Here is a 26,947-nt window from a genome sequence, read left to right as displayed (position 1 = left end):
TCTTCTTGAGCAACGTGCTGGTGTGAGTCTGGGAGAAGGCAAAAGGATAATTATTATCTAAATATTGGTACCATGATGTCCTGCTTTTGCTTAATCTTCGCATCAAGTAAATTAATCCACCCAACCACAACAAATGAATTAGTGGTAAGAAAGTGAACTGAGACTCTCCAATAAACAAAAGAAATATGTGAGGTTCAAAGTTAGATACTCTGAGCTAATGAGTCGGCTTGATTGTAGCCACGAATATGGTGAAATTTTCCATAGTCTCTCCGGATAAAAAATAAGTGAATAACCGTGACTTACAACTAGTTGTCTTCTTTGTTATTTTTAGAAAAAAATAAATAAATTAATTCACGCACAAATAATGCCTTAATTCATACACGTGATTATTAGACTTCAAATCACACTCTTTAAAAAAAATTTCAAGTGAAATTTGCTGACCCTTGTAGTATTTGTATTAAAATTTACATTGTATTTTATGCTCATTATAGTACATGCAGTATAAACAGATATTATAAACGTCAATAAGTTATATTTAAACTTGTTTTTGAAAAAATTTGAATAACATTCTTCTTATAAAAAATAACCAAAACGAAGCGAATTTTAACAACCCTAAAACAATAAATCAAGTAAGTAAAAAGGGTAAAGAGATCTATCTAAATGCTAAAACACAAATGATTGCAATAGTGTTGGTCCGTTGGAGAGTAGTTTGTACTCATCCCCTCGTTGCCCTTGGGCATGGTATCATGATTCACAATGATTCATGTTAGTTGAACTAAACAAATAAAGAGGCCAACCAGGCAGCCAAGTCAGCAATCCACAACCACAGCACATGCTCTTCTCCTTCAGGGGGGCAGCTACCATTCCAGCCATATACTTCGAATTCAACATGCTGTGGAATTTTGGATTTAATGCATTCAACAAGATTTCCCTCGCATTTAGATTCAATAGTAATCCAAGCAACAAAACTTCTCTCTAATTACATAATGCACACAAATTGTTAATATCTCAGTACATTATGTTAGCGTTTATGGTATGAATGACATGTTAAAACTTAAATTTTTTAAGAAAGGACGTCCGTTGATATCAACACATTATCAATGATATGTCGACAATTAATTTTTAATGAACGAATCTCATTTGCATAACCACACTGATGCAAGAACATAACTAGATTAGCTAATCATGTAGTTTACCATGAACATTTTTAGATTGCAAATGCTAATGTGTGAGGCCTACAAGTCTGCAACAACTTTTGCCTAGGCAGGCAAAATTTTATTATCCTTTCTGGACTAAACAAAGTCAGCAGATCGAAAAAGACAACTAAACCATACAAAAAATCTGATCATCTACTCATCCCACCTTGTAATATTTGTTTTTCCCTCCATCGTCACACCATTTTCATTGGGTTCTTTTGAACCTGAAAAATACAAAAAGATTCCGAATTTCTGAAAGAAAAAAACCCTTAAAAATCAGACAAGAGAGAGAGAGAGAGAGAGAGAGAGAGAGAGAGAGAGAGAGAGAGGTAGGTTTCAAATATTCCACGACTGCTACAAATCACGTTCTGGGTTGTGATTTTCTTTCTGGGGTAAGTTCAAAAAACCCTGTCCCTCTTCGTTTGTCTCGCCCTTTTCAACTTCCTCAATGTTCTTTTCAAAGACTCAGTCTTTGCCTCCAAATCTATGCCCTTTAATTTCCAGTATTTTTATGGGTTTTTAACATTAAAAAATTCGGATTTATTGGGTTTTGTTTGCAAATGTTTTTTCTTGTTCGGTATTGCCTATGCTGCTGTGGGGATCTACGTTGTTGCTTTCTGTTTCCGAGCATTTTTTTCATAGTAAAATCCGTACAACTCATAATTTTGTTGCTTGCATTTGTTTTTGTTTCTTCAATGACGGTGACATGTTGACATGTTTTGATGTTTTACTATTTCCAGGTGTGTGCAGGCATGAAACAAATCGCAGAGAAGTGAATTTTTTGCCCCAAGATTGTGCGTGAATCGAATCACAGGGGTCCAAGATTTGTGGAGAAGATGTTGTGTGCCTGTTCAGGAGAGCAATTCAAATTCGAGGAGCCGCCGCACTCGCCGGAGTCCCTTGCCACGAGGGACTTCTCGGCGAGTGGCCTTTCCTCTAGGACCGGCGACTGGGAGTCCAAATTTGAAGACATTCAAGTGGATGAAGCTGAATCCACTCTTAAAGAAGCTCTATCTTTGAATTATGAGGTGAGTGTGTGTGTTTCATTAATTGAAGTTCATGTTAGGAATACTAAAAGCTAAAACCCAAAAGCTAAACATCGAAATGGTTATCAAACGGGCCCTAAGATTGTCGATTGATGATTAATTGGTTTCCTTCTTCTACTTTTACTAGTGTTTAATATCGTCTTTTTCGATGGGCTTTTAGGAAGCTAGAGCTTTGTTGGGGAGGCTGGAATTCCAAAGGGGGAATTTTGATGCTGCACTTCAGGTGTTTCAAGGTATTGAAATTAAAAATTTAACCCCGCGGATGGCCAAGGCTATCGTGGAGAGAACTAGGCAAAGAAAGCCGCGCACGAAAGGCGATAATGTGGTTCTTCCCAGTGTAATGTCAATGCACTCTGTGAGCCTACTTATTGAAGCAATATTACTCAAGGCAAAATCATTGGGAGAACTTGGAAGATATATGGGTATTTGCTTACACTTTTGTGTTGTAGTATAATTCAGCATTGGATTGAGATTGGTATATATTGCATCGAGCAAGAACTTCCCAGTAAATTAGATTGCAATCAGATTATTATGATGAAATTTTGATTAGTATTGATTAGTTTGCATGTTTTTGTGCTGTCATATTCATCAGATGCTGCGAAGGAGTGCAAAGTTATTCTTGATACGGTTGAATCAGCTTTACCTAATGGAATGCTTCTTCAAGACATTGGCGAGGACTGCAAATTGCCAGACATGTTTCACAAAGCACTCGAGCTGCTCCCCAATTTATGGACAAGGGCAGGCTATCTTGATGAGGCGATTACTGCATATCGCCGAGCTCTAATCAAGCCATGGAATTTGGAACCGGAGAGGTTAGCTGCTATTCAGAAAAGCTTAGCTTGCACATTACTCTATGGCGGTGTTGAAGCAAACCTTCCCCCTCAGTTACAAATATGGGGCATAACTATGCCTAAAAATAATACAGAAGAAGCAATTCTGTTGTTGGTAATTCTTATGAAAAAGGTGGCTTTGCGAGAGATAAAGTGGGATCCAGAAATCATGGATCATCTGACTTATGCTGTTTCTGTTACCGGATTGTATGAATTATTAGCAGATCATGTGGAGCAGGCTCTTCCGGGATTATATAGACGAGCGGAGAGATGGTACTTTCTTGCTCTTTGTTATAGTGCCTGTGGAAAAAATGAAGTAGCCTTGAACCTTTTGAAGAAGGTTGCAGGCTGTTCGGAAGCAAAGAACAAGCCCCACTTTCCTTCTTTTGTGTTGGGAGCAAAATTGTGCTCACAAGATCCAATTCATGCTTGCGAAGGGATAGAATTTTCGCGTAAAGCTATTGGCTTGATGAATCATCAATGCGAGCATTTCATGGGTCAATGCCATAAATATCTTGGTGTTTGCTATGGCAGTGCAGCAAGGGCTTCTCTGTCGGATTCTGAAAGAGTGTATTTTCAAAGTGAATCGTTGAACTCTCTAAACCTTGCTGCTCTCCCAAAAACATTTATAGAACCATTTCAGATTTGCTGGTGAAATAGGCTAACTAACTGTGAAGCAAATAATATAATCATAAAAACTGAACGCGGTCAGTAATTTGAAAACAAACACTTTTGGCTCAGCAAAGCAAAGAAGAAAACCTTAATTGTGGCAGAGCGTTCCAGGATGGGTGGACGCCTCCCAAGCTGAGACTGAGATTGATCCAAAACACGAAAACATCCGGCACGTCTAATGTCCCAAAAACGTATTGCACCATCACATCCACCTGTAAGCAATACCCACTCACTAGAAGTAGACCATTCCACAGTCATCACACCATCTGCCATCATGAAAAACGCAACACGGTGTATCGTAAGTTTCTTGCTGTCCACAAATGCCAGGACAGCCTTGCGCCTACTATACAATTACAGGGTTCAACCAGAAATGATACAAATTTACAGAATGCTGAGAAAACTGAGTAGGCCAGGTTATTTAAAGAAGCAAGTTTCGCAATATTCGTGATCATCCACCCCAAATTTCAAACAAAATCCTTATTTATATCCTCAATATTTTCATCCCCAATGTTTCATGTGTTCACTCATGATATCAAGTTTTGATTTTTCTAACTCTGTATGTATCAAATGTGCATCGAACGTTTAATTCTGCAAATTTCAGGACATACCGCGGTGGCCAGACAAGGTGTGAGCAAAAGCCCCAGAAGCAATATCACAGAGGCGAACTTGAACATCTTCAGTACCGGCAGCAATTAGCATGTGAGAAGTTGCCAGAGGGGACATTGCAGTCCGGTACACCTTCCCTGGCATCTTGAAGTCCATCACTACCTGCGTCGTATTCGTATCCCAAACATTGATGTGATGATCGTACGAACCCGTCACAAACAGTCCGGTGTCGACCGGATACCATACGGCGGAGGACACCGCATACTTATGCCCGTGCTCGTGCTGCTTATCCACCGCAAACAAGCACTTGTGCCTCGTGATAGCTCCGCCGCGTCCGTAATCGGTCCCGCGCTGGACATCGAAGACGGCGGCGGAAGCATCGGAGGCGCCGGATAACAGGTACCGGCCCTCCGTCAAATCGAGCTGGAGAGTGTTGACGGAGCCGCGATGAGGGGAGATGATGTCTTTGTGATTGGAGAGTTGGAGCGTTTGGATCCGTGTGGACTTGATTCGATTTAAGAACGAATTTGGGCGGAGCTTTCCCGCTTCTCTGTCCCCGATTTGCCGCCACATTTTCGGAGCATCTTCTTCTTCTGCCAAATGCAAAGCAAAGCCGAGGTTCACAACGCAACGGTGTCGTATTGCAGTGTTCTCACTCTCTCTCTCTCACTCCGAATTCTCAAACCGGAACAGGTTTTGTTCTCTCACCCCTTCGTTTTCTCTTCTTCTTCCTCTCTGCTTCGCTTTGATTTTCCTCCTGGTCGACTGGGATTGATTATTCAGCGGGTTCGGGGTATCCAGTTTGACAAGGTGACACCTCCGCATTTCGACAGTGTATGTCAGAGTCTATCCAAAATTAACAACTTTAGGCGAATAGGATCCTCTCACGAATCCGGGTTGTCAATTAATTGTGTTCGTCTATCATATATTGTACGGTTAAAAATTATTTTAAATTTTATTATTTAAAACTAAATATAAATAGTACCTAAAGAAAACTAGCTGCATAATGTACCCTGAACGGAGACGATTGATTGATTCCCCTATCCCCACAAAGAGGATCAGGAGAGGATCCTTGTCCAACTTTAGGATTGTTAATTCGAGTGTGTTTTTAAAATTTATGTGAATTATGAAAAAACAATTGAAGTACTTTCAGCTATTTTAAAAGTATTCTTAATCTGTCACATAGTACTACAGTTCAATAATTTTTTTTATTTGTAAGCGAGAGATCTTAGGTTCGATCCTCGATAAAAATGAATTTAAACCACATTATTGTTAACCTATTATTAGAGTTACCTCACCCCACCCTTAGTATAGATTACGTTTGTTCAGAAAAAGAAAAAAAACACACTCCTAAACTAGCTCTATGATTAACTCATTTTGAATTATTTATAAACGTTATATATTACTTTAAAGTTTCTTAATTATTGAATGATGTTATAAGATAACATTCTTAGCACTTCTGAGGGCGCTTTGTTGTGCCTCTTAGCTCTATACATTTTAGGAATACAATTATAGGAGATGAATTAAACAAACAACACAATATTGAAAGAAAAGTGTTATTGGCATTCTAAAAATCTCATTCTACACTCCTCACAAGTGTATTTTTCTTTCTTAATATGGAAAGTTTGGAATGTAGAATAAGATTTTTGAAATGATAATAACAATTTCCTATCAAAAAGGTCCTAAATTTTAAAGTTCCGTTTTAGACTAATAAATGATGGAATTCAACAAAAAAAAATGCCCCTACGTCGAGGTGAACTCCGCGTCTTGTTCACTTCATTGTTCTCGTTGAAACGGCGAATCATGGGTCCAAATTGGACATTTGCCCAAATTGATAATCTTTAGGCCTTGTTGCCCGTTTTTCATCTTTTCAATTGTTCTTACATCCTTCCAAGCGAAGACCCAAATCGCACACCAAGCCCAAATCTACAATGTTCGTGCCTTGCTGTCGATTTTACATCTATTCAATTGTTTCTTAATCTTTATAAGTGAAAAAAAATACAACTAAAGAAGTGAGAATAGATTGGTTGCGAACTCACCGTTCTCAAAATTCAAACCTAAAATCTCTCACTTACAAGTAAAGAAGAATACAACTAAACTGTAATATTAAGTCACATTTATATCATAAACTTTAGTAGGCCGAGTTTATTGGCAGTCATGCACACCAATACACCATAATAACTTTAGGCTTGCTAAGATTAATTCTAGCCACAAACACTCCCATAATAAAAATTCAACAATATTACACTAATGTATTGCACACATTGTCGATATGCTTCCCTTAAGTTCAACAATATTACACTAATGTAGTGAACGGTGAGGCTGCTGCTTTCACGAATATCACACAAGCATTTCCCGACCGGCAGACTCTTTCTGCAAGCTTCTTCTCAATTAAGACAAGGCAACAACGACGACCACAAAAAGTTTATGGTGCAACAAAGAATGTCCTGGAGACACAAAGATCGGAAAACATGAGTAACACAACTGATAAAACTTTTTAGGCTCAGCATAGCACACCGCATATTAGCAGGTGATATTAGTAGTCAACATTATCTTGTTACAGCTTCAGTGTGAGACTCTATTCTCCATTCTCCAACAACCACAATAGAGAGTATTTGGATGGTACTCACCATATACATTCTTGCGGTGAATTGTGCTCCTCTGGAAACATCAAATGGAATTTTCGGGGACCTATTACAAAGAAAAATACAACGTGCATGTCAATATTCATGTCAAGAAATTTAAAAAATGGAAGATTGGGAACAAAAACTTACCATTTCAACATCGTCATCGTCATCGTCATCACCATCAACAATGCGACTATAAGCAGAATTAAAATACCCAACAAATTGCTCCGGTAGCGGTATTCTTTCCAGTTCCGAGGAAATCTTCAACTCAGGGCAATTTCTTATAAAGAAAGTTTTTAATTGTGGGAATTTGACAATGCAATTTCCAGAGCAAAAGTCTTTCAAACTCGGAAGACTTGAAAGTTTCAAATGTAGCAACCGGCTAAAAGCAATCTCATTTCCTGCTGCATCTTCTCCGTCTGAAGTTTCCACTATTTTTATCATTCTTTTACAATTCACAAGAGTCATTTCTCTCAGTTGCATCAACGTTTTAGCAACCGAATAGTTTGTTAATGACTTCAATCTATGACAACCAATCACTTCCAAAGTTGTTAAATTCTGGAAGGATATTGCAGATGTCACTAGATCCTGTATTCTGATACAACCCAACACTCTTAGAATTTCCAAGCTCGGAAAAACCGGGCATGCCGGCGCAGAATTCTCTTTCCAAAGATGCCTTAGCCAGCCCGATCCTTGAATCTTCCAAGGACTTTCATCTTCCAAGGTAATTTCTGCAGATCTACCTTGCTCATGTGAAGTCTTCACTTCAGAGTATGGAGCACGAAACACGACAGATTTGAGTTTGAGAAAGACCTCAGCTGGGAGTAGGTCGTCACAAATCTCCATAGTGCCATCCAAGACCAACTTATCTAACTTGGGGAATGAATCCTGAAATATATTATAGATGGATCAACAATGAACATTAAACAACATAATGAGTAAGAGATCGGTTGTCCAATTAATTTTTTTGACAAGAGGGGAATTTCATATTTGCTTGAATAAATTCGGCGAAAGTATTGTTACCTTTTCAATTAAAAAGAGAGACTGTTTAATCGGAGCAGATACACCACCCAGAACATGTTTCTGGAAACTTGAAAGTTCAACAGACAAAATGTCCAATTTATCACATCTGCGCACTATCAATTCTTCAAGTAACGGCCACTTGGAAGCATGTATTCCCGGATAGAAACACTTAAGTTGGGGCAGCTCTTGTAATTCAAAATATACTACTTTTGGGAACACAAACTCGGGCGTTGTTTCCACTCCCTCTACCTTGCCAATGATTTCCTCAATTCCAGGACAATACAAAATATATTGCAAATTGCTGCACTGACGTATGACTGCCTTGACTAGATTTTGAGCAGATGCTTCATGTTTATCCTTAGTATAATCTCCTCTGCACAAAGAGCCTGGAACATGTTGGTTGTGCCATATTGCCGTCAACTTATTTAAGCCACAGATGAAGAGTCTCTCCAACTTTGGGAACCCAACCTACATTCATCTTATGGAATTGTTAGATCTTTTTTCATTCAAGTGAACATATTAGACAAACATAATGATGAAAGAGAAATGATAGTATAATATTTCACCTTGTCGTCAAAAAGAAAGTACTGTACAACCGTCTTCTTCAAGTCCTCTTTAGTTTCTCTGCGGACTGTAATGCTTTTACTCTTAGGTTTGTAGATGAATGTCTCCAGTACATTACAATTCACTATTTCCAAACTTTCCAAAGATGGAAACTCGATATAATTTCCAGAGCAGAATCTAGAGAGGATTTGAAGATCTATTAGCTTCAAATGTTGTAGCTTACAAAACATGCCATCTGCATTTTCTTCACCATATTCTTGTGTCGAAACTATCTCTTCCATCATGTGACATCTTTTTACCTCAAGATATTTGAGTTGCACTAGACTTCTAGCCGTGGAAGATGAAAACAAGAATCTTGAGCCACATTCATGCACAATCAACCTCGTTAAGTTTGGCAACCCAACCTGCAGTACACACTTCGGGTTTAATAAATTTTGGTTCTTTTTTCATTAGACAAACATAATGATGAAAGAGAGATGATAGTATAATATTTCACCTTGTCGTCAGAAAGAAAGTATTGTACAACCGTCTTCTTCAGGTCCTCTTTAGTTTCTCTGCGGACTGTAATGCTTTTACTCTTAGGTTCGCAGATGAATGTCTCCAGTACATTACAATACACTATTTCCAAACTTTCCAAAGATGGAAACTCGATATAATTTCCAGAGCAGAATCTAGAGAGGATTTGAAGATCTATTAGCTTCAAATGTTGTAGCTTACAAAACATGCCATCTGCATTTTCTTCACCATATTCTTGTGTTGAAACTATCTCTTCCATCATGTGACATCTTTTTACCTCAAGATATTTGAGTTGCACTAGACTTCTAGCCGTGGAAGATGAAAACAAGAATCTTGAGCCACATTCATGCACAATCAACCTCGTTAAGTTTGGCAACCCAACCTGCAGTACACACTTCGGGTTTAGAAGAAGACAATTAATGTACATCAATTAATGTTACTAGTCAAATGCAATCCAAAATTTTAGAGATCAAATTCCTGTAATTCAGTTACCATAATATGGCTGAAGATGAATTTCATACCTAACCTAATAAAAGTTTTCTTTATGAGGAAGGAATGATTTGTATATCGAACGTCTTTCAACATTGGGAACACCACTAGATCAAACAATGCTTTTTTGCTTTGATGTTTATATAAGAAAACTCTTCGAATAGCATAAATGTTGGTTACTATCTTCCCTGGTTGACTCATTTTAATCATTTCGATATTCTAAACTTATAGAAGGACGACAGGAAAAAATAATGAAATGCAGAACTGCGCATTCTATAAAATTCTGGATGATAATTATAGTGTAAAGATAGAAAGAATTTAACATGAAACCAGCGATGTACCTTCTCATTTATGATGTATGTAAATTTAGCAATGTTTTGAACATAGAGGTGTTTCAATTGCTGAAAATCTTCACTATCCGACTGGAATTGGAAGTCGTTCTCCAACCCATGCAAGTACAAAGCTTCAGATCTCTTCAATAGCATTCTTAGACCATCGTCCAATTCTTGCCTAGTCGTGAGCTTGAGCTTTAATGTGTTGAGGGTTCCATCCATACTGTCCCATCTTCCATATCTAGTGGTGTGTCGGAAGTTGAATGTGAGAGAATAAGGTGAATGTGGAACAGTGTAATTGGTATCACCAATTGATATATCATATATTTTCAACTTGTCAGAGAATAAGCCCCTTGGCATAATGCTAGCATCCGGAATATGTACAGCTAATGCCGCCAGATGAGGCAAGTCCTTCAGCTCCAAAAGGCTAGCATTACTTCTTTCTCCGGTGACTCCTTCAGCCACCCATTGGTGGAAGCTGTTTCGCATTCTCAAGTCTTCTAGACTATTCAAGCCTGATAATACATTTGGTGAAATCACTTTAAGTTGATAGCAACCTGTCAAATCCAACAACCGAAGATGAGTTAATTTCCCAATTTCTTTAGGCAACTCCTTAAGATTAGAATTGAGAAAGCTAAGAATTTCTAATCTCGTCAGCTGTCCAACTAGAGCTACGTCTCCCAACACGCAGCTATCCAAGCACAATGTCCCAAGATTTTCTAGGAGCTGAAGAGATGAAGGTAGTGATCCAATATCCAGTTTAGTTAAATCCAAAACTTTTAGTTTTATCATCCCTTTAAAAAAGGTGTCTGGGATTTCCACAGGGTCACCACCATTACAGCCCAAAATAAACATCTCTAATTCTTGGCATTCGAACACTTCAGGAAGTCTGGGGACATTGCAGTGAGCCAAAGAGATAGTTGTGCACTTTTCGAAAAAATCCCTATTATTAGGCCATTCTTTCAGGTCACCTCCAGATTTTCTAAATAAAGCGCGATGATCTTTGGATGCAATCGCGATAGCAGCATTGTGTACAACATCATGCATTCTGATATATTCATCACCCACATTGTCTAATAATAGACAAGAGTCTTTAAGCTGTTCGATCCACGAATGCAATGCATTGCTTGCTTGTTCCAATGAATAATTCTTAAACAAACCCAAACCCATTGCATATTTAAACAAGTCTGAAAAAGGGGCAGAGTTGCTTGAGGATAGGTCGATGATGGTTCCACAAAGCAAGAACAATGGCTTAAGTTTACTGTCCAATTTATTGAAACTCCACTCCAGAGCCGAGTATGCTTTTTCTGTTAACCCTTCACGGTCAAACGCTTTTAGGCATCTCAAGGCATCATTCCATGCATACAAAGTACTTCTATTTTTTAAAGCGCTTGCAACTGTGACAACTAAAACAGGCAAACCTCCACATTTTTCAGATACTTGGATTGCTATATTCCGTATAGCATGATCTTTAACAACGTCGCCTGCCTTCTTCTCAAATAAACTCCAAGTTTCCTCTGCGTTTAAAACTTCAAGCCGAAACTCTTTTTGGGGTCGCATCTCTGACGATAAAAATTTGAGATTTCTGGAGGTCAACAATATTTTGCAATTAGACAGACATGGAAGTCCCAGAGTCTCCAAATCTACTTTTTCCCAAGTATCATCTAAAATTACAAGAACCTTCCCGTCTTTTATCCTGCTGCATAAATGACGTGCTCTTCCAGCCATAGTCTCGTTTTCACCAACTTTCATGCCTAATTTCTCGGCAATTTCTTTTTGAATTCTTTGCAGGTCTGGATTTTTCACATCACGAACCATAACTGCATCAGTGAATAACTTTTTTGCTATAGCTTGCCTAAGGACTTCTTCCACAAGTGTGGTTTTTCCCACGCCGCCAATTCCGTACACCACGATCAGATCAGAACTGGGAGATCTCAATTCATCCATTATCTTCTCTAGAGTTGAAATCCTTGAATCAAAGGCTTCGTAATATTTGGTAGACACGGTACATACCTCTTGTGGGTGAACATCATATGAAACATTGGTGAAGCCTCCTTTTTGATAGAGTTCATCAGCAAACTGTTCCAATTTTTTTGACTTTCTGCTTAGCTGGTAACGAAGAATAAGATTAGGACAAAACCCATGGAGACAGTTCATCTTTGCTTGGATTTCATCTTTCCACATTTCGCCTGCCTCTTCGGTGATCTCATCCACTTGTTTCAGCCAGTTTCGTACCTCGCTTTCGATTCGTTTACCTTGTCTTTGAGCTTCATCAACCTTATGCTCCACCCCCTCTCTAGCAGAAGTTAATTTATCCACTTGAGTTAGTAGATTCTGAAGGCTGCTTCTGCAATGAGTAAGGTAGCCCACTCGGCGTATAGCTGGTTCAATTGCATACTCGGCAACTTTTCCAACAATTCCAGTAACAATCTCCATGCCTGTCGAATATATACGAATCAAGACATTGGTAAACATGATACAATATTGTTTGGTGTTAACTAGCCAGTACTAGCTTCATAGATATAACCAAATCTACTAGCTTCCTAGACATATTGAAAGTTTTTACGAGCATGATGCAGTTTTGATTGGCCAACAAACTCTCCAATCGAGAGAAGTAAAATACCATCTTGACAGAAAAATATAAATAAAAACCTAAAGTTAGGTTCTGTACATCATTATGAACACACACATAAAGTGTTCGTGTAGGAGAGAATACGTGTGAGAGAATGAGAGAATGCTTATAAGTAGGAAGTTTTAGATGTGGTAAAATTACAATACTATCCTTATTTTTTTAAATGAATAATTAAAAATCTCTTAATTAGTAGGGACATTTCAACCTTAGTATATATAATTTTTGAAAAATTTATCATTTCTAGGATTTCATTAAAACTAGATTTAACTCTTTTGTAAACATGAAAATTTTGTAGCAAACAAAATAATTGTATTGTATTAATTTGAAAGTAGGGTTACAATATCTTTACAACTTGGTCCTCTGATTCGATCTTCGAATGTAAGGTGTGTAGTGTTGTTGATCAATGGGTCACGATGACTTGATCTTGGATGATCAGATGCTGTAAGGTTTTGGCTCTTGGCAATGGAGGAACCGGCACATGTAGGGGTGTTTGGTGGTTCTTCACAGGTTTGACAAAGAACACGTAGGGTTTTCTGAGTTTTCTTAAGTGTTTGAGTGTATGGGGGGTATGAGTGCTTGAGAGCTTTAAAGTTTCAAAGTTTCAGCGTCTGGGCGTGAATGATTTTATGGACCTCTCCTTTTCTTGGAGCCTCATATTTATAGACCCTCCAAACTTTGCCTACGAATGGATTTGACCTTGATTGTAGGATTGATTAATTGAAAAAAAAACCAGGACTCAATTTGTGAGCCGGTTTGTGATTTGGCTCCATCAATTAATATTTGACTTAATTAAATTACAATCAAATAATTCCTTTCCGACAAGTGTTGACACGTGTACTTCTTGATAACTCGTCTGATTTTGATGAGTCGCATCCACATGTACAATTTGTAAAACACATGGCGCATGTCACGTAAGCCCTGGTATGTCAAAACTTTAATGTGTTGGTGAACATTTATTTCACTGAAATTTCGGTGTTTACATCTTTATCTTTAAAATAGGAAAAATGGACCAATTGGTGGCTTCACCACTATAGTCCACTCTTCTGGGAGTTGGGAAGATTCACACAGGCATTTCAACTCTCCTCTAGCCATCATCGTATGATTCACCAACATCAAGAATCAAACTCAAAACGTGCCGTATGGAATATGGGCCTGAAAATCATCCTCAACCACTAGGTCACCCCTCGGTGGTTCTAGCTTTAACTCTTTATCATTGTTGCTTCCAGCGCGTTACTCAACAGACGAGAGAAACCTAGGGGGTGGTGTACTTAGGGTGCTAGTTGGAATAATCTTTTCTGACTTTGAAATTAAAATTCTAAAATCTGAATCCGAATATTTTTTAAAGTTAGAATGCATTTAGAGAATCTGAAATTTTCTAACTACTGATGTTAAAATTTTCGCTTTTTTTTTTTTTTTTTTTTTTTTTTTTGAAAAATGCCAATTTTTAAAAGTTATTTACTAAAATTATGTATTTTGTTATCAACTTTTGTATTTTATTATTAGTTTTGGAAACATTTTGCTCATTGTTTTTTATATTAACCATATATTTATGTATTAAACAGGAAAATCAAGTATATTCCACAAAAATAAATAAATTTATAAATAAGCATATACAAAATATCAAGATATAACAATAAATTGCATATACGAAAAAATTTCAAGAATATTAAAAAACTTGTAAAATATATGAACTTTTCAAGTTATGTTATGAAAATTTCGAGATTACTCTAACCCTAAACATTCCGAAAATTCTAAGTTCGAAAATTGCGATCCTCTCCAATTCTGAAATTTGGAATAGAAATTGAAAACTTTGTTTCTTTGATCCGTTTAAAAATAACCTTTTTGGTGTACTAGTTCACCACTGTTTGAACATCTGGGAATATTTCTGCCGTTTGGAACATCTGGGAATTAATTTTTCTGTTGGTAATATCTTTTTTGTGGTACAAGCAACAAATCAAAGAGATCAAAGGTAGAAAGAATCCTAGTTAATATTTAACTTGTTTGGAGTGGGGTGAGGTTAATTAAATAAACAAAAACAAGATAATTAATGAAACAGATAAAACGGGACAAGAAAATGGAGCAAATTAAAAATAAATCTGAAAGACGTACCGCATTCTCTACTCTGTTTGCGAATGAGCTGGATAGTTTTGCTCTTCAAATTGCTTTGCTTCGAACAGAATATCTGATCCGCTTATTATCTCACCAAGACGAAGACGAAGACATCATATATACTAAAACCCGTAAGGGTTGGTCACTGTGGATGACCAGTGGATTTCCGATTTTGTCCTCGCCCATTCTTCTTTTATTTCAACTTTGCCCCTTTTGCTTTGCTGTCAGATTCCAAACTCGGGTGGCACTGTTTTAGGGCAGTGTGCTTCCCTTTTTGCCCCTGCTTGATTTGTTTAATTGCATTTGTGCCATGCTTCACACGTGTTGGTCATCGTGCTCCCTTCTTTTTGTTTTTACTCTTCCGGACTCTTCTGGTGTATTTTAACCCGGTGTCCAATAGAAGTCTCTCGACTTCTTCCTCAGAAATCGCAAAAATCCAAAAAGGAAAAAACTATGCTCTGCAACCGATTAGCGATTTCGATTTCACTTCGTGAGATCTGTTCGATCTTTGCTTCCTCATCTGTTCAATCTCTTCACCACGCCATCGTGCTCCCAATTTAGCCTTTGATAGGTGATTAAATCTCACTTCTTCTCAACTACCCAAAAGCCAAATATTTGATTTTTTTTTTTTTTTTTTGTGCTTTGTTACTTCTTTGTTGAAATTTGGTGGTGAAATGTCTTCTATTTTGTTCCGTCTCTTTTCCTTTTCATTTGCTCTCTCTCCATCTCTTCGTCTGTCTCTCCGTTTCAATTTTGATTCCGTCGTCTAGAAAGGCATTTTGGATTTTTTTGGCTGTTTTCCAGAAACCAATCGCGCCGTTTTAGGTGTGTTGCTTCATCCGCATCTTATTTTTTGTTTGGTTAGCAAGAAATTTTTTTTAATTGATTAGTGTAAAATTCAAGTCTTGCCGTTTTGTGCTGAGCGTTTTCTTAATTTTTTTCGTACTTTGTGTGTGGATGTTTGATCTGATTTCGTTTTTTGTTGCAAGAAACATTGGTCTTTGAATTTTAAGGTTTTATTGTACAAGCTTGCAAGCCCTTTCTGGGTGAGGTATATAATTTATATTTTTGTTCTTAAATCTTTTTCCAACAGAATTTTTAATTTTTTTTTTGGTCCTGTTTCGTTTTTGGTGGGATGATTAATTATTGGGGTTTCCTTTGTCTGTTTGGGTTTTTAGTATGGGTTGTGATTTGGTTGTTTTTTATTTCCAGGGAGAAGTGTTCATGGTTTATGAGTTTGGATTTTTCGTGTGGGTGTATGATTTGGTTGTTTTTTATTTCAGGAAACGTTGCCGTTCGAATTTTATGGTTTTTGTATAGAAGTTTGCAGGCCCCTTCTGATTAAGGTATATAATTTATGTTCCTCCTCTTATATCTTTTGTTGAACAAAATTTAAAATTTTTTTGGGTCGTGTTTAGTTTGCGGATCTATTTTCTGTAAAAAAAAAATTGGTGATAATTAATTTTGGTACAGAAAATTGGTGATAATTAATTTTGAGGTTGTGTTGTATATGGATTTTTAGTGTGGGTATATGATTTGGTTTTTTTATTTTCAGGAAGTAGTGGCCATCATTTTTTGCCGCTTTTGTATGTACGATTCCAGATGCGTGAGGTATAGAGTCTTTAAATTGCTCACCTTAAGTAGACAGCGGCGTGCATATGTAGTTTATCATTGAATAATCAACCTCTCATCACTAAATTATCGTTTAAGTTTGTTTTTAATTTAGTTCACAAATGAATCAACCAAGTTATCATGCCATATTGAAACGAAATTATAAAGCAATGTCGACCATATTTTGTTTGTTTTTTTTTTATTTTTTCATTCTTTTGAGATCTATTATTCATATATATCATAGATGATGAAGAATAAAAGAAATTAAATGCCGCTTTGGATGATAAGTTGATGTTGATGACAAGTACTATTGATGATACCCACCATTTCTCATCTGTTCTAATGCTGCAGGTATGTATATTATGTAACAAGTTCTCTATCAGTTTGTTAATATCCATAACCAATACAGGTTTTCAAACACTTACACAGGTTTGTATTTCAATGAAAAAATTCTAGGAAAAACAAAAGGAGGTTGAGCCCATCTACATAGGGAGTCGAAAGAAAAATTAAACTCAAAACTAGAGAATGAGAATGCGTCTGATGAAAAATAGGAAATGAACACATATAAGGTAATGTCACAAGGTGAGATTTTAGTATGAAATTTTCATTGTCATACTGATTAATGCTTTTAAACCAATTGGTATAGATTCTATTTGTAGTTTCTTTTGCTTGATCAATTTACATTACTTTTTTGAACCAAATGCAAGTTCCAATATTGCATTGATAACAAAATAAATTAATTGAAATTGAAGCTTTTTTTTATTGAGAAATCTCTTTTTGTTTAAATAGTGTTACAAGTTTTGTCTTTATTATTTTGCCAATAGGTGGACTTAAAAAGGATCAAGTATGTAGGGGAATGGTAGGATCAACATATCAAAGGTAGAGATTGACTCTTTCTCTCATGTTAAACTTATACTGTGACGTTTATTATTATTAAATTTTGGAAAAATAATTGCTTATCATAACCTTATCACAATACTAAATAACAGGGAGAGAGATGAAAAATAGAGAGGAATCTATTTGATTGTATGTTTACTTTGGAGATTTTGGATAACAGTCATGAATTATGGTCTTCGTGCATCTCTATTTTTTTTCTTCACGTTTTTGCATACTGTTTATAGCTAAATGATTTTTATTTGGGTCTTCCAAATTTTTAACTATTACTCTGAATCTCTGATGAAGTTTTATTAATTTTTTATTCATTGGTTTCAAGTATGGCCGTTGACTATGTGAATTTTAAGTTTTGCACAGTTAAAGAGACTAGATGGTAATGTTTCATTTCTCTCTTTCTCCCTTCTTATTTTCTCAGCCACGATTCTTAATAAGATACGACTGACTAAGAATTTGTTAATCATTTTAACACGTATGACATAAGATATTTACTTTTTATGATACATTTCTAATTTTTGCAAATTACTTACTTGATTTACTATTGTTATATGGTTGGCAGAATTTTATGTTAAGTGTGTCACTGTATTGTTGTAATAATTAAATTGGATGTAATATGAAGTGTTGACATAAAACTAGGCACAACTAATTATCTTTCACTTCTTGAGATACAATCATTGTTTGATTTAGCCTATAACTAATAAATCTTTAATTATAATTGGTTTTTTTTAGTTTACTTGGATCAGAACTGATAACCGTATAAAAAGGCAGTAAAAATTAAAGTCTGCCTGTTCTGATGACAACTGATAAATATACAGGTCTGCACGTATACTGGTTGATGAAAAGGTGAGCAATCATTACTTAATGATCTTAAGTAATAAACACTTGGTAGTGCTTATTGAAAATTTGTTAATTGTTTCAATGCATATGATCTAACGTTTTTGCTTTCTGTAATAAACACTATCTAGGATCTTTATTTTTTGGGTCAAAAACACTGTTTGGGATCTTTTTGTCATCTTTAGACATTGCTTGATTTTGTATTGTCAAATGATATATATTTTCATAATCATTGTGTAATCATTGTGTCTGTATATTATATGGATTTATTTTTTATAATATTCAGTGTTCTATTCTTTGTATTAGATCTTTTTATACTTAAAACAACTTTTTTAAAGTGTTAATTAAAATGGTTAATTGATAGTTAGTGTTTGCCTATGCATATTATTGCGTAGTATTTACTATGCACATGCATATTCATGTTATGCTATATGTAATGTTCACTGTTATTCACTTATTCACATGATATTTAACAATATTTTTTTCTTGCATTTTTTCCCATGCTGAATTGTCAAGCGACAATTCAATATAAATAAATGAATTTTGTTTCTTCACTGTTAATCTACTGATGCTAGGGATAATTTAAGCTTCTACATTCTTAACATTTTTCATATTTGACTTGCAGGATTAGTGTCAATGTACACCTTTCCGCAACTATTTGTTTTGTCTTTTTCCCTCACTCTGTATAATTTTAGTCAAATTGAACTACTTTTTAAAACTTGAGATTTAACTGAAGTGCCAAGAACTTAGTTAAATGAAAGTTTACTTTGGTTTGATGACATTTACATGATTATTAGGTCCACAATCATTGGATGCATTATCTTTTGTATGTTTTAATCATAATTTGTCATAAAATTTTCAATCCCGCAGCAACACGCGGGTCACACTTTCTAATATACAACTGTAAATGGCCGAGTCAATGGTACAAAGTGGGAACCACACTTAATTATTGGTGCTAACTTTTTTTTTTTTTTTTTTTTTGGGACAAACAATTATTGGTGCTAACTGTATAATGAAGTTAATTTTTCCCGAAAATCACAATAAAAAAAAATGGAAACTTTATAGTTTTCATGAGTATCATGTCGTTTGTTAAAAAAAAAATATAAAATATCCTGATCTGATTTTATGTTTTATTAATCAACCATTATAAACTTTATTTTTTGTGATCGCCATCAATAATCCAATGTCGACCGCAAACACTTATGTCATGCTTGTGCTGCTTATCCACCTTAAACGGGCGCTTTTGCCTCGTGATAGCTCCGTAGCTTCCGTAATCTGTCCCGTGCTAGACATTGAACATCGTAGCGTAAGCAAAACCACATATAACTCTATCTAAAATTAACAATTATGATTATAAATAAGAGGTTTGAGCATCGACTTTCTCAAACAACAAATTCCATACTTAATTATGACGAAACGTGATATATTGAACATAAAAAACCGAAAATAGCCTTACCCTAAAATCCTCTAGCAAAGTGGAATCATCCGGAATTGATAGACTTCAAAATTTATTATTGAATGATGAACAATAGCACTTTAATTAAAGAATTAACAAAATACCGAAAACATCCAAAAATCTTAAAACACCAAAAAAAAGTCCTAAAATCTTAAAATCCAGTGTTTTGGGCTAACAAATGATGATCTATGGGGGAAAATGCCCTTACGTTAGGGCGAACTCCCTCGTTGTTCTCTATGAGAAGGTGAATTACGGTGAAATGTGCTTGTAAATATCAAGAATTTTCTAAGTAAATTTGTGTAAAAAGAAAATTGTTATCAAACGAGCACTAAACTACAAGTAAAATTATATATACTTCACTAAGGTCAATTAGGAAAAATAAGCACTTCGCTAATTTGGATCATGTGAGACTCTTTTTTAGATAACTAAATCTTGTTTTGGTATACGACGAGATTTGGATCTTGCTTTCACTAGGGTAAGTCTCTCTAAGAATTATTTAGAAATAATGTTCTTTAATTAAAACAGAACAAAAAACAAAGCAAAATGAAGCCAATGAAGAAGATTAAATGACCTAGCTTTGTCTCTTTTGGATCATGTGGAGAATGGAGACTTTAGCCTTGGAAGACAAAGCTAATTAGTAAGTTTGCTTCTTGTATTTAGTAACAATAATTGAAACCAACGTTCAAATCGTGGGATAGATAATATTAGTGAGCCATGTTGATAGCGGTTGGACTCGTTAACTAATTAATGAGTTGTGTTTTGTGCTAACTCTGTTAGTTGAAGAGGTTGTGTTCGTGCTTGATTTTTCTAGCTGTCAGTTTAACAAGTCGTATTTTGACAATAATCAAACATATGTTGTCTTACAAGCTATAAGAATGGGTCTGCATAGGATTGCGCTTAGACTCATTTCCAATCTTATCTAGTCTCGGTCACCATATGAGTCCGTAAGGTTCATGTGACTTTCTTAAGGTTCAAGTGTTGATGAGCCAAGGTAAACATGATTACAAACTGGTTAAGACTACTTTTAAATTTATTAAACACTTTCACATGGAGCGCAGCCAATATGAAGTCAGATAAAACCAAAATACAGAGAAATATTATGTTTGTATAAATTACGTTTTACTAATAACGTGATCGATCCGAGTTTTCATGCCAATAAAAAACAGAAAAATCTGAGGTATGGAGAAACGAATATTATGGTTTGATTCAGCCCAATATGACTGGTTTGGACCGAGTCCTACTAGCCTAACATGAGTTGACCCATATCCATTAACATTCTTATCAAACCAATTCAAAGAACTCAAGATTTTCGGCTGCCCTGATGACATTTCATAAATAAACCCCCATACCCACCTGCTTCAAGCAACCACCACAATTCATATATATTTAAAATAATTTTTTTATTATGTTTCGGTGTATCAAATACCCCGCAGTATACTAAAAAATCTTTTAAAACATGTAGGCGTAACCCACTACTTATCTTGTTTTATGAAGATGATGATGCATGCCAAGTAGTAGGTTGGAGTTCTAAAATTTTTAAGTCAACCATTAAGGTTTAATTAACTATAGCAAACCAACTACAAATTATTATTTATGGTAAACAAACCAATTTCTAAATTTAGTTAGTAAACAAAACAATAACTGAAGGCATTTCATCCAAAAATTAGAGGGATAGACATGAGAAGGTGGGGGGTGGGACTCCCATAAAGAAAGCTGCTCCCATAAGGAAAGCTGCAGAGGGGGAGAACTGGAAAGGAAGGAGACCCTCAGGCTCTCAGATCAAAGTGTCAGAAACCATTTGCAGAAAAGTTACAAAACGACATCAAAACAATCACTGCACCCCTGCTCCCCCTCTCCTCCCCGTGCCATGGTTCCAATCACACTACCACAATCTCTGGTACCGTGACATATGAGAGAAAAAAGCACATCACGTGGGTTTTTTTTTCTTATTTTTAACGAAAGATAAAAGCAATTTTAACGAAAAGTATTTATTTTAATAAAAAATTATATTTTTATATTAAAAAATTAATCTTTGTACTATTTATTTTACTCATTATTTTATCCTTATCGTTAAAATTAAAAGTTTTCAAATTATTTTCATTAGTTTTTCTAAAATAAAATGAAAAAAAAAATATATGATTTTGCAATACTCAATGTCACATTTGTTTAATTTGCTCGGGTGTTACTTTAATGTTATTAACACTAAATATTATGAGTGTTTTAGTTGTTAAATTTAACTTTCACAATTATTCGATCTTTTACTTTTAATGGTATTCATTCATTTTTTGTACTACATGACGCTGCGTACTATTCAAGAAAATTGTCTTCTTTGTTCAAAACGTGGTCACAAATTTCACAAGCTTCAAGAATTTGATTTGTACTTTACAAGAAATGTTGGAGTACTGTCACATATTCACGCATAATAAGTAGTATAATACAAATACCATTATAATTGAAAGTATAATATTACACGTACGGTAAGTGATTGATACACTGAGCATTGCAATTGTTACACGCTGAGAAAAATCACTTCTATTTTGGCTCGTAATTTGTTATTGCGATAATTAAGCAAGAATACGATGCGCCAATCTCGTTGCAGGGTGTGTTTATATATTGGAATATTGGACTTAATGCGATCATTGGGGTGTGTATGTTCTTCTTGAGCAACGTGCTGGTGTGATACTGGGAGAAAGAAAGGCAAAAGGATAATTATTATCTAAATATTGGTACCATGATGTCCTGCTTTTGCTTAATCTTCGCATCAAATAAATTAATCCACCCAACCACAACAAATGAATTAGTGGTAAGAACGCGAACTGAGACTCTCCAATAAGCAAAAGAAATATGTGAGGTTCAAAGTTAGATGCTCTGAGCTGATGAGTCAGCTTGACTTTGGTTACGAATAGGGTAAAATTTTATATAGTCTCTCCGAATAAAAAATAAGTAAATAATCGTGACTTACAACTATTGTCTTTTTTTTTATTTATAAAATAAATTAATTAATTAATTCACGCACAAATAATGCCTTAATTCATACACGTGATTATTAGACTTCAAATCACACTCTTTAAAAAAAAATTCAAGTGAAATTTGTTGACCCTTTCAGTATTTGTAGTAAAGTTTACATTGTATTTTGTACTCATTATAGTACATGCGGTATAAACAGATATTACAAACGTCAATAAGTTATATTTAAACTTGTTTTTTAAAAAATCTGAATAACATTATTCTTATCAAAAATAACCAAATGACACATTACGAAGCGAATTTTAACAACCCTAAAACAATAAATCAAGTAAGTAAAAAGGGTAAAGAGATCTATCTAATTCTAAAACACAAATGATTGCAATAGTGTTGGTCCGTTGGAGAGTAGTTTGTACTCATCCCCTCGTTGCCTTGGGCATGGTATCATGATTCAGAATGATTCATGTTAGTTGAACTAAACAAATAAAGAGGCCAACCAGGCAGCCAAGTCAGCAATCCACAACCACAGCACATGCTCTTCTCCTTCAGGGGGGCAGCTACCATTCCAGCCATATACTTCGAATTCAACATACTGTGGAATTTTGGATTTAATTCATTCAACAAGATTTCCCTCCCATTTAGATTCAATAGTAATCCAAGCAACAAAACTTCTCTCTAATTACATAATGCACACAAATTGTTAATATCTCAGTACATTATGTTAGCGTTTATGATATGAATGACATGTTAAAACTTAAATTTTTTAAGAAAGGACGTCCGTTGATATCAACACATTATCAATGATATGTCGACAATTAATTTTTAATGAACGAATCTCATTTGCATAACCACACTGATGCAAGAACATAACTAGATTAGCTAATCATGTAGTTTACCATGAACATTTTTAGATTGCAAATGCTAATGTGTGAGGCCTACAAGTCTGCAACAACTTTTGACTAGGCAGGCAAAATTTTATTATCCTTTCTGGACTAAACAAAGTCAGCAGATCGAAAAAGACAACTAAACCATACAAAAAATCTGATCATCTACTCATCCCACCTTGTAATATTTGTTTTTCCCTCCATCGTCACACCATTTTCATTGGGTTCTTTTGAACCCGAAAAATACAAAAAGATTCCGAATTTCTGAAAGAAAAAAACCCTTAAAAATCAGACAAGAGAGAGAGAGAGAGTGAAGAGAGAGAGAGAGAGAGAGAGAGTGAGAGGTTGGTTTCAAATATTCCACGACTGCTACAAATCACGTTCTGGGTTGTGATTTTCTTTCTAGGGTAAGTTCAAAAAACCCTGTCCCTCTTCGTTTGTCTCGCCCTTTTCAACTTCCTCAATGTTCTTTTCAAAGACTCGGTCTTTGCCTCCAAATCTATGCCCTTTAATTTCCAGTATTTTTATGGGTTTTTAACATTAAAAAACTCGGATTTGTTGGGTTTTGTTTGCAAATGTTGTTTCTTGTTCGGCATTGCCTATGCTGCTGTGGGGATCTACGTTGTTGCTTTCTGTTTCCGACCATTTTTTCATAGTAAAATCCGTACAACTCATAATTTTGTTGCTTGCATTTGTTTTTGTTTCTTCAATGACGGTGACATGTTGACATGTTTTGATGTTTTACTATTTCCAGGTGTGTGCAGACATGAAACAAATCACAGAGAAGTGAATTTTTTGCCCCAAGATTGTGCGTGAATCGAATCACAGGGGTCCAAGATTTGTGGAGAAGATGTTGTGTGCCTGTTCAGGAGAGCAATTCAAATTCGAGGAGCCGCCGCACTCGCCGGAGTCCCTTGCCACGAGGGACTTCTCGGCGAGTGGCCTTTCGTCTAGGACCGGCGACTGGGAGTCCAAATTTGAAGATATTCAAGTGGATGAAGCTGAATCCACTCTTAAAGAAGCTCTATCTTTGAATTATGAGGTGAGTGTGTGTGTTTCATTAATTGAAGTTCATGTTAGGAATACTAAAAGCTAAAACCCAAAAGCTAAACACCGAAATGGTTATCAAACGGGCCCTAAGATTGTCGATTGATGATTAATTGGTTTCCTTCTTCTACTTTTACTAGTGTTTAATATCGTCTTTTTCGATGGGCTTATAGGAAGCTAGAGCTTTGTTGGGGAGGCTTGAATTCCAAAGGGGGAATTTTGATGCTGCACTTCAGGTGTTTCAAGGTATTGAAATTAAAAATTTAACCCCGCGGATGGCCAAGGCTATCGTGGAGAGAACTAGGCAAAGAAAGCCGCGCACGAAAGGCGATAATGTGGTTCTTCCCAGTGTAATGTCAATGCACTCTGTGAGCCTACTTATTGAAGCAATATTACTCAAGGCAAAATCATTGGGAGAACTTGGAAGATATATGGGTATTTGCTTACACTTTTGTGTTGTAGTATAATTCAGCATTGGATTGAGATTGGTATATATTGCATCGACCAAGAACTTCCCAGTAAATTAGATTGCAATCAGATTATTATGATGAAATTTTGATTAGTATTGATTAGTTTGCATGTTTTTGTGCTGTCATATTCATCAGATGCTGCAAAGGAGTGCAAAGTTATTCTTGATACGGTTGAATCAGCTTTACCTAATGGAATGCTTCTTCAAGACATTGGCGAGGACTGCAAATTGCCAGACATGTTTCACAAAGCACTCGAGCTGCTCCCCAATTTATGGACAAAGGCAGGCTATCTTGACGAGGCTATTACTGCATATCGCCGAGCTCTAATCAAGCCATGGAATTTGGAACCGGAGAGGTTAGCTGCTATTCAGAAAAGCTTAGCTTGCACATTACTCTATGGCGGTGTTGAAGCAAACCTTCCCCCTCAGTTACAAATATGGGGCATAACTATGCCTAAAAATAATACAGAAGAAGCAATTCTGTTGTTGGTAATTCTTATGAAAAAGGTGGCTTTGCGAGAGATAAAGTGGGATCCAGAAATCATGGATCATCTGACTTATGCTCTTTCTGTTACCGGATTGTATGAATTATTAGCAGATCATGTGGAGCAGGCTCTTCCGGGATTATATAGACGAGCGGAGAGATGGTACTTTCTTGCTCTTTGTTATAGTGCCTGTGGAAAAAATGAAGTAGCCTTGAACCTTTTGAAGAAGGTTGCAGGCTGTTCGGAAGCAAAGAACAAGCCCCACTTTCCTTCTTTTCTGTTGGGAGCAAAATTGTGCTCACAAGATCCAATTCATGCTTGCGAAGGGATAGAATTTTCGCGTAAAGCTATTGACTTGGTGAATCATCAATGCGAGCATTTCATGGGTCAATGCCATAAATATCTTGGTGTTTGCTATGGCAGTGCAGCAAGGGCTTCTCTGTCGGATTCTGAAAGAGTGTATTTTCAAAGTGAATCGTTGAACTCTCTAAACCTTGCTGCTCTTAACGGGAAGGAGGATCCTGAGGTGTTGTTTAGTCTGGGCCTCGAAAATGCAGTGCAAAGAAATCTGGATGCAGCTTTCAGTAACGCAATGAAGTACTCGGATATGATGGCTGGCAGCTCAGGACAAGGTTGGAAGCTATTGGCGCTTACAGTTTCTGCAGAGCAGCGGTTCAAGGATGCTGAAACGATAGTTGATTTTGCTTTGGACGAAGCCGGAAGAGTGGATCAGTTAGAACTGCTCAGACTGAAAGCTGTGCTTCAAGTTGCTCAGGAACATCCAAAGCAAGCAATAGAAACCTACAGAATGTTGCTAACTGTTGTTCAAGCACAAAGGGATCAAAAAGCAAAAAACTCCGAGCAAGAGAAACCCTTTGATTCTGAGGTTTGTATTCTTTAATTCTAAACCCTTTGCAATATGCATAGTTGAAAGGCGGTATGCTTTTGCTTCTCTGTAAACATCTTGTTCTTCTCTGCTCTGCAGGCATTTGAGGAAAGCAATTTGGAAAAGGAAGCCTGGCGGGACTTGGCAACCGTTTATACAAAACTCGGTTTGTGGACTGATGCAGAAATATGCGTCAACAAAGCCAAGTTGATTGAATTCTATTCTCCCCATAGTTGGCATACAACAGGTACGATTTTTCCCCTCGTGAAATGTTTTCCTAGAGCATTAACATGCAAATAGGTTCATGTTTTTGTCCAATTTGTCGGCAGGTAAGTTCTTTGAAGCTCAATCGCAATACAAGGAAGCCCTGATTTCCTTCTCGGTCTCGTTGTCGATAGAGCCAGATTATGTTCCAAGCATCGTTTCGACTGCAGAAGTGTTGATGAAACTCGGTAGCCAGTCACTCCCTATAGCAAGAAGCTTTCTAATGAACGCGCTGCGATTAGAACCGACAAACCACGAGGCGTGGTTGAACCTCGGATTGATTTCAAAGAAGGAAGGATCGTTACAACAAGCAGCAGACTTTTTTCAAGCTGCGCACGAGCTTCAGCTTTCAGCTCCAGTTCGAAGCTTTGTGTAATAGTTAGTGGATTCCTAATTATTCGTGAGATTAGAGGTTACTTTTGTTCCACCGACCATTGCTTGGTATCAGATTCTTATGATTTGAATGTACATATCTATTCACTTCTTTTAGTTAAAACCTAATTTGTGTTTGCCA

General features: G+C 36.2%; 4 protein-coding genes across 7 annotated transcripts; 2 read left to right on the top strand and 2 right to left on the bottom strand.

Annotated features, from left to right (window-relative positions):
* Positions 1-1,442: 1,442 nt before the first annotated feature.
* LOC125475457 (protein NPGR1-like) lies at positions 1,443-3,727 on the top strand. The gene is made up of 4 exons (XM_048580191.1): positions 1,443-1,588; positions 1,937-2,224; positions 2,403-2,664; positions 2,835-3,727. The coding sequence occupies exons 2-4, from the start codon at positions 2,033-2,035 to the stop codon at positions 3,725-3,727; spliced, it is 1,347 nt and encodes a 448-aa protein (XP_048436148.1). The 5' UTR covers positions 1,443-1,588; positions 1,937-2,032.
* LOC103951143 (protein NPGR1) lies at positions 1,455-26,947 on the top strand. Of its 3 annotated transcripts, none has more exons than XM_009362453.3 (6): positions 1,455-1,588; positions 24,037-24,324; positions 24,503-24,764; positions 24,935-26,169; positions 26,269-26,416; positions 26,499-26,947. In XM_009362453.3, exons 2-6 carry the CDS (start codon positions 24,133-24,135, stop codon positions 26,807-26,809), a joined length of 2,148 nt encoding a protein of 715 aa, XP_009360728.2. In that variant the 5' UTR covers positions 1,455-1,588; positions 24,037-24,132; the 3' UTR covers positions 26,810-26,947. The 3 variants fall into 3 exon arrangements, with proteins under 3 accessions (XP_009360728.2, XP_048436137.1, XP_048436143.1); XM_048580180.1 differs by lacking the exon at positions 1,455-1,588 and adding an exon at positions 23,453-23,689; XM_048580186.1 differs by lacking the exon at positions 1,455-1,588 and adding an exon at positions 23,696-23,937.
* On the bottom strand, positions 3,654-4,965 carry LOC125475464 (WD repeat-containing protein ATCSA-1-like). Of its 2 annotated transcripts, XM_048580203.1 has the most exons (3): positions 4,353-4,965; positions 3,832-4,010; positions 3,654-3,741 (listed from the first exon to the last, which is right to left on the bottom strand). In XM_048580203.1, exons 1-3 carry the CDS (start codon positions 4,921-4,923, stop codon positions 3,712-3,714), a joined length of 780 nt encoding a protein of 259 aa, XP_048436160.1. In that variant the 5' UTR covers positions 4,924-4,965; the 3' UTR covers positions 3,654-3,711. The 2 variants fall into 2 exon arrangements, with proteins under 2 accessions (XP_048436160.1, XP_048436155.1); XM_048580198.1 differs by having other exon boundaries at positions 3,739-4,010.
* Positions 6,445-14,754, bottom strand: LOC103951097 (probable disease resistance protein At4g27220). The gene is made up of 8 exons (XM_048580177.1): positions 14,643-14,754; positions 9,911-12,339; positions 9,061-9,462; positions 8,567-8,980; positions 8,001-8,468; positions 7,125-7,865; positions 6,981-7,041; positions 6,445-6,797 (listed from the first exon to the last, which is right to left on the bottom strand). Exons 2-7 carry the CDS (start codon positions 12,335-12,337, stop codon positions 7,021-7,023), a joined length of 4,473 nt encoding a protein of 1,490 aa, XP_048436134.1. The 5' UTR covers positions 12,338-12,339; positions 14,643-14,754; the 3' UTR covers positions 6,445-6,797; positions 6,981-7,020.

Source organism: the organism of the source record quoted next, unplaced genomic scaffold (genome assembly GCF_019419815.1).
Source record: "Pyrus x bretschneideri cultivar Hongxiangsu unplaced genomic scaffold, Pyrus_bretschneideri_v1 Contig1, whole genome shotgun sequence".
Lineage (NCBI taxonomy): Eukaryota > Viridiplantae > Streptophyta > Magnoliopsida > Rosales > Rosaceae > Pyrus > Pyrus x bretschneideri.
The sequence above is the reverse complement of the archived record's forward strand: the minus strand, read 5'-3'. Positions and strand labels throughout refer to the sequence as shown.